The 9,866-nt window shown below is 45.3% G+C and overlaps 1 protein-coding gene across 3 annotated transcripts in view; it reads left to right on the forward strand.

Annotated features, from left to right (window-relative positions):
* Positions 1-9,866, forward strand: part of LOC139571681 (ankyrin-3-like) — a 408,808-nt gene that overhangs the window by 76,604 nt on the left and 322,338 nt on the right. Inside the window, exon 1 of one of the 3 annotated variants that reach the window (XM_071394780.1) lies at positions 2,471-2,734. The exons of the other annotated variants lie outside the window; for them this stretch is intronic. Within the exon in view, the coding sequence (XP_071250881.1) occupies positions 2,666-2,734 (69 nt within the window). The 5' untranslated portion in view covers positions 2,471-2,665. Of the gene's footprint in view, positions 1-2,470; positions 2,735-9,866 lie in introns of those variants that run through there. 3 annotated transcript variants of the gene reach the window in all.

The raw sequence follows: 9,866 nt of genomic DNA on the forward strand, positions 1-9,866 counted from the left end.
TTCCTCATTCAGGATGGAGAAGCTGTCTTCATTAAAGTATGGGGATTCTAGTGGGGGGATATAGGTAGCACACAGGAGGACATTTTTCTCTGTTAAGATAATTTCCTTTTGAATTTCTAGCCACAGAGTGGAGCAACAGGGTTGGTCTATAGACAGACAGAGTGGAGCAACAAGGTTGGTCTATAGACAGACAGAGTGGAGCAACAGGGTTGGTCTATAGACAGACAGAGTGGAGCAACAGTGTTGGTCTATAGACAGACAGAGTGGAGCAACAGGGTTGGTCTATAGACAGACAGAGTGGAGCAACAGTGTTGGTCTATAGACAGACAGAGTGGAGCAACAGGGTTGGTCTATAGACAGACAGAGTGGAGCAACAGTGTTGGTCTATAGACAGACAGAGTGGAGCAACAGGGTTGGTCTATAGACAGACAGAGTGGAGCAACAGGGTTGGTCTATAGACAGACAGAGTGGAGCAACAGTATAGGTCTATAGACAGACAGAGTGGAGCAACAGGGTTGGTCTATAGACAGACAGAGTGGAGCAACAGGGTTGGTCTATAGAGAGACAGAGTGGAGCAACAGTGTAGGTCTATAGACAGACAGAGTGGAGCAACAGAGATGGTCTATAGACTGACAGAGTGGAGCAACAGGGTTGGTCTATAGACAGACAGAGTGGAGCAACAGTGTTGGTCTATAGACAGACAGAGTGGAGCAACAGGGTTGGTCTATAGACAGACAGAGTGGAGCAACAGAGTTGGTCTATAGACAGACAGAGTGGAGCAACAGGGTTGGTCTATAGACAGACAGAGTGGAGCAACAGGGTTGGTCTATAGACAGACAGAGTGGATCAACAGGGTTGGTCTATAGACAGACAGAGTGGAGCAACAGTATAGGTCTATAGACAGACAGAGTGGAGCAACAGGGTTGGTCTATAGACAGACAGAGTGGAGCAACAGTGTTGGTCTATAGACAGACAGAGTGGAGCAACAGAGATGGTCTATAGACTGACAGAGTGGAGCAACAGGGTTGGTGTATAGACAGACAGAGTGGAGCAACAGGGTTGGTCTATAGACAGACAGTGGAGCAACAGGGTTTGTCTATAGACAGACAGAGTGGAGCAACATGGTTGGTCTATAGACAGACAGTGGAGCAACAGTATAGGTCTATAGACAGACAGAGTGGAGCAACAGTGTTGGTCTATAGACAGACAGAGTGGAGCAACAGTATAGGTCTATAGACAGACAGAGTGGAGCAACAGGGTTGGTCTATAGACAGACAGAGTGGAGCAACAGGGTTGGTCTATAGACAGACAGAGTGGAGCAACAGGGTTGGTCTATAGACAGACAGAGTGGAGCAACAGGGTTGGTCTATAGACAGACAGAGTGGAGCAACAGTGTAGGTCTATAGACAGACAGAGTGGAGCAACAGAGATGGTCTATAGACTGACAGAGTGGAGCAACAGGGTTGGTCTATAGAGAGACAGACAGAGTGGAGCAACAGGGTTGGTCTATAGAGAGACAGACAGAGTGGAGCAACAGAGATGGTCTATAGACAGACAGAGTGGAGCATCAGTATAGGTCTATAGACAGACAGAGTGGAGCAACAGTATAGGTCTATAGACAGACAGAGTGGAGCAACAGAGATGGTCTATAGACAGACAGAGTGGAGCAACAGTATAGGTCTATAGACTGACAGAGTGGAGCAACAGGGTTGGTCTATAGACAGACAGAGTGGAGCAACAGTATAGGTCTATAGACTGACAGAGTGGAGCAACAGTATAGGTCTATAGACAGACAGAGTGGAGCAACAGGGTTGGTCTATAGAGAGACAGACAGAGTGGAGCAACAGGGTTGGTCTATAGAGAGACAGACAGAGTGGAGCAACAGAGATGGTCTATAGACAGACAGAGTGGAGCAACAGTATAGGTCTATAGACAGACAGAGTGGAGCAACAGTATAGGTCTATAGACAGACAGAGTGGAGCAACAGAGATGGTCTATAGACAGACAGAGTGGAGCAACAGTATAGGTCTATAGACTGACAGAGTGGAGCAACAGGGTTGGTCTATAGACAGACAGAGTGGAGCAACAGTATAGGTCTATAGACTGACAGAGTGGAGCAACAGTATAGGTCTATAGACAGACAGAGTGGAGCAACAGGGTTGGTCTATAGACTGACAGAGTGGAGCAACAGTATAGGTCTATAGACTGACAGAGTGGAGCAACAGGGTTGGTCTATAGACAGACAGAGTGGAGCAACAGGGTTGGTCTATAGACTGACAGAGTGGAGCAACAGGTGTGGGCTGGAAGGCAGCAGCGGCCAACAACCAACCAACCACCACGCTGAGAGAGATACTGAGCCCACGGATTATTGATTCTCAAGGATATTAATTTATTTGATTCTCCTGCCTGTTGCTGCTCTGACACTCTAACTTGTGGAGTGTGTGGGAGATAGAGGGATGCGGAGAGAGAACAGAGGAAGTGGAGCTGAGAGAGAGAGTTGTTTTGTGTGAGTGAGTGATTGAGTGAGAGACAGAGAGTGAGAGAGAGCTCCTCAACCTCTCGATCAACCAGCTGGCCACCTCTCCTCTCTGAATGGACCAGTCGGACAGTAGCCCTGCTCTAGTCTTCATGTTGGATTAATTAGCGGAGGAGCGCAGACAGCAACATGAGTGAGGAAGCCAAGGAGAAGGACTCTGGGAAGACGGCTGCTCACCGTAAGAAGAAAGGAAAGAAGGTAAAGACATGTTCTCTCGGGCAGCAGTAAACAGAGACTGGTCTGTAGGAGTAAAGACATGTTCTCTAGGGCAGCAGTAAACAGAGACTAGTCTGTAGGAGTAAAGACATGTTCTCTAGGGCAGCAGTAAACAGAGACTAGTCTGTAGGAGTAAAGACATGTTCTCTAGGGCAGCAGTAAACAGAGACTAGTCTGTAGGAGTAAAGACATGTTCTCTAGGGCAGCAGTAAACAGAGACTAGTCTGTAGGAGTAAAGACATGTTCTCTAGGGCAGCAGTAAACAGAGACTAGTCTGTAGGAGTAAAGACATGTTCTCTAGGGCAGCAGTAAACAGAGACTAGTCTGTAGGAGTAAAGACATGTTCTCTCTAGGGCAGCAGTAAACAGAGACTAGTCTGTAGGAGTAAAGACATGTTCTCTAGAGCAGCAGTAAACAGAGACTAGCCTGTAGGAGTAAAGACATGTTCTCTAGGGCAGCAGTAAACAGAGAGACTGGTGTGTTGGAGTTAAGACTATAGAGAGGCTGGTGTCAATGCATTGGGTCGCTGACTGAGAGAGATGGCTGCTTGCTATTTAGTGCTAATGCTGAGTTGTTAGTTATTTAGTGATCTGAGGAGAGGAGGGAGTACTGGCTGTGTTCTTTGTGATGTGGTTTTTGTACATCGGCTATCATACATGTTTATTCCTCTGGCTGGTTCCACTTGTTGCTTCATCATATGGCTGTTTGCCTTCTGCTCCACATTGTCTGAATGTGCTGCCCTGGAATGACAGCTGAATAATATAATAGTATAGCCTTATATAGTGTATAAGAGGACATACAAGGAGTTCTGTAGTGATTCCTATGTAGTTGATGTAAATAGTATTTGCTGGTCTGTGGTGTGTAATGAGGAGCAACCAGACGCTGCTGGTCTGTGGTGTGTAATGAGGAGCAACCAGACGCTGCTGGTCTGTGGTGTGTAATGAGGAGCAACCAGACGCTGCTGGTCTGTGGTGTGTAATGAGGAGCAACCAGACGCTGCTGGTCTGTGGTGTGTAATGAGGAGCAACCAGACGCTGCTGGTCTGTGGTGTGTAATGAGGAGCAACCAGATGCTGCTGGTCTGTGGTGTGTAATGAGGAGGAACCAGACGCTGCTGGTCTGTGGTGTGTAATGAGGAGCAACCAGACGCTGCTGGTCTGTGGTGTGTAATGAGGAGCAACCAGACGCTGCTGGTCTGTGGTGTGTAATGAGGAGCAACCAGACGCTGCTGGTCTGTGGTGTGTAATGAGGAGCAACCAGACGCTGCTGGTCTGTGGTGTGTAATGAGGAGCAACCAGACGCTGCATTAGACACATGTATGGAACTACTTATTCCAGTTACTAATAAACACCCATTAAGAAAATGACTGTAAAAACTGTTAAATCCCCTTGGATTGATGAGGGATTAAAAAGTTGCATGGTTGAGAGGGATGAGGCAAAAGGTGTGGCAAATAAGTCTGGCTGTACAGCTGATCGGCAAACAGTACTGTAAATCATGTGACTAAACTGAATAAACATAATTGAACCAATTTGTCCCCAATGACTGTTTAGAATTGCTTCTTTCCATGAAATTATCAGTAAATAACAACATAAAAGTGACAAATGTGTTCTGAACATTTATAACAAGCCTTAAAGTTGTAAATACAGACTACACAGAATATCAGGTTACTGTGGACATTTATTCAATGGCCCAGGAGCAGCTGTTACCTGGTACTGCAAGACTAATAGTAACAAATACAAAACAGACATTCATCACAAAACCAACTCACATTGACAAATACTTTAAGGGCTTTTTCATTGGCAAGATTAGCAAACTTTTGCATGACATGCCAGCAACAAACACTGACACTACACATCCAAGTACATCTGACTAAATTATGAAAGAGAAGCATTGTAATTTGAATTCTGTAAAGTCAGTGTGGAAGAGGTGAAAAAAAGATAATTGTCTATCAACAATGACAAGCCACCGGGGTCTGACAACTTGGATGGAAAATGACTGAGGATAATAGAGGACGATATTTCCACTCCTATTTGCCATATTTTCAATTTAAGCCTACTATATTACTATAGTACTATATTATATACTACTATAAATTGTGCTGCCTTGGCAGCAGCTAGTGGGGATCCATAGTACATATAAACAAAAACTATTACAAATAGAAAACTGTAGAGAACACCTGGTACAGGACATACTGTGGTGATGTAGAGAACACCTGGTACAGGACATACTGTGATGATGTAGAGAACACCTGGTACAGGACATACTGTGATGAGGTAGAGAACACCTGGTACAGGACATACTGTGATGAGGTAGAGAACACCTGGTACAGGACATACTGTGGTGATGTAGAGAACACCTGGTACAGGACATACTGTGATGATGTAGAGAACACCTGGTACAGGACATACTGTGATGAGGTAGAGAACACCTGGTACAGGACATACTGTGGTGAGGTAGAGAACACCTGGTACAGGACATACTGTGATGATGTAGAGAACACCTGGTACAGGACATACTGTGGTGAGGTAGAGAACACCTGGTACAGGACATACTGTGATGATGTAGAGAACACCTGGTACAGGACATACTGTGGTGAGGTAGAGAACACCTGGTACAGGACATACTGTGATGATGTAGAGAACACCTGGTACAGGACATACTGTGGTGATGTAGAGATCACCTGGTACAGGACATACTGTGATGAGTTAGAGAACACCTGGTACAGGACATACAGTGATGAGGTAGAGAACACCTGGTACAGGACATACTGTGATGATGTAGAGAACACCTGGTACAGGACATACTGTGATGATGTAGAGAACACCTGGTACAGGACATACTGTGATGATGTAGAGAACACCTGGTACAGGACATACTGTGGTGATGTAGAGAACACCTGGTACAGGACATACTGTGATGATGTAGAGAACACCTGGTACAGGACATACTGTGGTGAGGTAGAGAACACCTGGTACAGGACATACTGTGGTGATGTAGAGAACACCTGGTACAGGACATACTGTGATGATGTAGAGAACACCTGGTACAGGACATACTGTGGTGAGGTAGAGAACACCTGGTACAGGACATACTGTGATGATGTAGAGAACACCTGGTACAGGACATACTGTGATGATGTAGAGAACACCTGGTACAGGACATACTGTGATGTGGTAGAGAACACAGGACATACTGTGGTGAGGTAGAGAACACCTGGTACAGGACATACTGTGGTGAGGTAGAGAACACCTGGTACAGGACATACTGTGATGATGTAGAGAACACCTGGTACAGGACATACTGTGATGATGTAGAGAACACCTGGTACAGGACATACTGTGATGATGTAGAGAACACCTGGTACAGGACATACTGTGGTGAGGTAGAGAACACCTGGTACAGGACATACTGTGATGATGTAGAGAACACCTGGTACAGGACATACTGTGGTGAGGTAGAGAACACCTGGTACAGGACATACTGTGATGATGTAGAGAACACCTGGTACAGGACATACTGTGATGATGTAGAGAACACCTGGTACAGGACATACTGTGATGATGTAGAGAACACCTGGTACAGGACATACTGTGGTGAGGTAGAGAACACCTGGTACAGGACATACTGTGATGAGGTAGAGAACACCTGGTACAGGACATACTGTGGTGAGGTAGAGAACACCTGGTACAGGACATACTGTGGTGATGTAGAGAACACCTATGTAACCATCTAGTTAACTGTTTAGATATTTAACAGTCTTATGGGGTTGAAAGCTGTTCAGGAGCCTGTTGGTGTCAGACTTGATGTGATCTGGGTGGCTGGAGTCTTTAATGATGTAATGGGGTTCTGGGGACTCAGCAGAGGGACAGTCTATGACCTGGGTGGCTGGAGTCTTTAATGATTTAATGGGGTTCCGGGGACTCAGCAGAAGCAGAGGGAACAGTCTATGACCTGGGTGGCTGGAGTCTTTAATGATTTAATGTGGTTCTGGGGACTCAGCAGAGGGAACAGTCTATGATCTGGGTGGCTGGAGTCTTTAATGATGTAATGGGGTTCCGGGGACTCAGCAGAAGCAGAGGGAACAGTCTATGATCTGGGTGGTTGGAGTCTTTAATGATGTAATGGGGTTCCAGGGACTCAGCAGAGGGAACAGTCTATGATCTGGGTGGCTGCAGTCTTTAATGATTTAATGGGCTTCCAGGGACTCAGTAGAAGCCCTAATGAAGTGCAGCAGGTGCTACCCCATGCTGGGGCGTCTACAGGCCCCCATGTGATAGCTGTTGACCTGCTGTGTGGATAATAACAGCTTCTAATAACAGCTTCTAATAAGAGCTGATAGAGAAGACTTGATGTGTGTTAGTCAGGTCACAATTACAAGAGGTAATGAGAACCGTTGTTGTGATTCATTAGAGCTTAATATTAGAGTAAATCAAAACTGTTGTGATTAATAAGAGGTTATTATAAGAGCTAATAAGAGGTTATTATAAGAGCTAATAAGAGGTTATTATAAGAGTCAATAAGCACTGTTGTTGTGATTAATAAGAGGTTATTATAAGAGTTTCAACTCAGAGGAAAGATGGGTGTGAGACTGGTATAAACCCTGTCCTTATGAGACTATATACCAGTCTCAGTACAATAAGGAACTGTGTTATCTAGACTGGTATAAACCCTGTCCTTTATGATACTTTATACCAGTCTCAGTACAATAAGGAACTGTGTTAGCTAGACTGGTATAAACCCTGTCCTTAACTTTATACCAGTCTCAGTACAATAAGGAAATGTGTTATCTAGACTGGTAGAAACCCTGTCTTTATGAGACTTTATACCAGTCTCAGTACAATAAGGAACTGTGTTATCTAGACTGGTATAAACCCTGTCCTTATGAGACTATATACCAGTCTCAGTACAATAAGGAACTGTGTTATCTAGACTGGTATAAACCCTGTCTTTATGAGACTTTATACCAGTCTTAGTACAATAAGGAACTGTGTTATCTAGACTGGTATAAACCCTGTCCTTATGAGACTTTATACCAGTCTCAGTACAATAAGGAACTGTGTTATCTAGACTGGTATAAACCCTGTCTTTATGAGACTTTATACCAGTCTGATGAGTTACCAGCCCCTGGCGTTGTGTTGCTGCGTGTACTTGGTTGTTTTCAGCACAACGAGGAGGCCTTCCCTCGTCTTCCTCTGTGTTCTCCTGCCACTATTTCAGCGGCTCAAATGGCAGCCTATTCCCTATGGGTCCTGTCCAAAAGTAGTGCACTATATAGGGAATAGGGCTGTAGTATAAAGTAGTGCACTATATAGGGAATAGGGCTGTAGTATAAAGTAGTGCACTATATAGGGAATAGGGCTGTATTATAAAGTAGTGCACTATATAGGGAATAGGGCTGTAGTATAAAGTAGTGCACTATATAGGGAGCAGGGCTGGTCTCCTCTCAGTCAGCTGTAAGGTCTTTACAACAGTCCCAGAGACGCTGGTCTCCTCTCAGTCAGCTGTAAGGTCTTTACAACAGTCCCAGAGCATCTGGTCTCCTCTCAGTCAGCTGTAGGGTCTTTACAACAGTCCCAGAGCATCTGGTCTCCTCTCAGTCAGCTGTAAGGTCTTTACAACAGTCCCAGAGCATCTGGTCTCCTCTCAGTCAGCTGTAAGGTCTTTACAACAGTCCCAGAGCATCTGGTCTCCTCTCAGAAGTTCCCAGGACCATGCTGCTAGTCAGCTCATAGAGACAGAACAGCAGTACCAGAACCATACTGCTAGTCAGCTCATAGTGACAGAACAGCAGTACCAGGACCATACTGCTAGTCAGCTCATAGTGACAGAACAGCAGTACCAGGACCATACTGCTAGTCAGCTCATAGAGACAGAACAGCAGTACCAGGACCATACTGCTAGTCAGCTCATAGAGACAGAACAGCAGTACCAGGACCATACTGCTAGTCAGCTCATAGAGACAGAACAGCAGTACCAGGACCATGCTGCTAGTCAGCTCATAGTGACAGAACAGCAGTACCAGGACCATACTGCTAGTCAGCTCATAGAGACAGAACAGCAGTACCAGGACCATGCTGCTAGTCAGCTCATAGAGACAGAACAGCAGTACCAGGACCATACTGCTAGTCATCTCATAGAACCAGAACAGCAGTACCAGGACCATACTGCTAGTCAGCTCATAGAGACAGAACAGCAGTACCAGGACCATACTGCTAGTCAGCTCATAGAGACAGAACAGCAATACCAGGACCATGCTGCTAGTCAGCTCATAGAGACAGAACAGCAGTACCAGGACCATGCTGCTAGTCAGCTCATAGAGACAGAACAGCAGTACCAGGACCATACTGCTAGTCAGCTCATAGAGACAGAACAGCAATACCAGGACCATACTGCTAGTCAGCTCATAGAGACAGAACAGCAGTACCAGGACCATACTGCTAGTCAGCTCATAGAGACAGAACAGCAGTACCAGGACCATACTGCTAGTCAGCTCATAGAGACAGAACAGCAGTACCAGGACCATACTGCTAGTCAGCTCAAAGAACCAGAACAGCAGTACCAGGACCATACTGCTCAGCTGGGTGGTTCTATATCTACTCTAAAGCCAGTTTAGCTCCATGACAGGAACTTCCTGCTTCACAGCCCCCCCCACCACCCCTCCCCGCCTCACCCCCCTCCAGAAGTGCCCCTCCATGTTTGTTTACATGTCCCTGATGTTGACACAGATAGAATGTACAGAGATGAATCTAGTAGTTCTAAGGTATTTATTCCTATGGATGAAAGGTCACATGTCATGAACCTTCTCTCTAACATGGATACACACCCTTCACACCCTTACAGATTAACAACCCATTCAAAAGACTGTTGTGGTTGATTAAGGACTGGTAATTACACACCCTTCATACCCTTACAGATTAACATCCCATTAAACAGACTGTTGTGGTTGATTAAGGACTGGTAATTACACATCCTTCACACCCTTACAGATGAACAACCCATTAAACAGACTGTTGTGGTTGATTAAGGACTGGTAATTACACATCCTTCACACCCTTACAGATTAACATCCCATTCAAAAGACTGTTGTGGTTGATTAAGGACTGGTAATTACACAT

The sequence above is a fragment of the Salvelinus alpinus genome, chromosome 3 (genome assembly GCF_045679555.1).
Source record: "Salvelinus alpinus chromosome 3, SLU_Salpinus.1, whole genome shotgun sequence".
Taxonomy (NCBI): domain Eukaryota; kingdom Metazoa; phylum Chordata; class Actinopteri; order Salmoniformes; family Salmonidae; genus Salvelinus; species Salvelinus alpinus.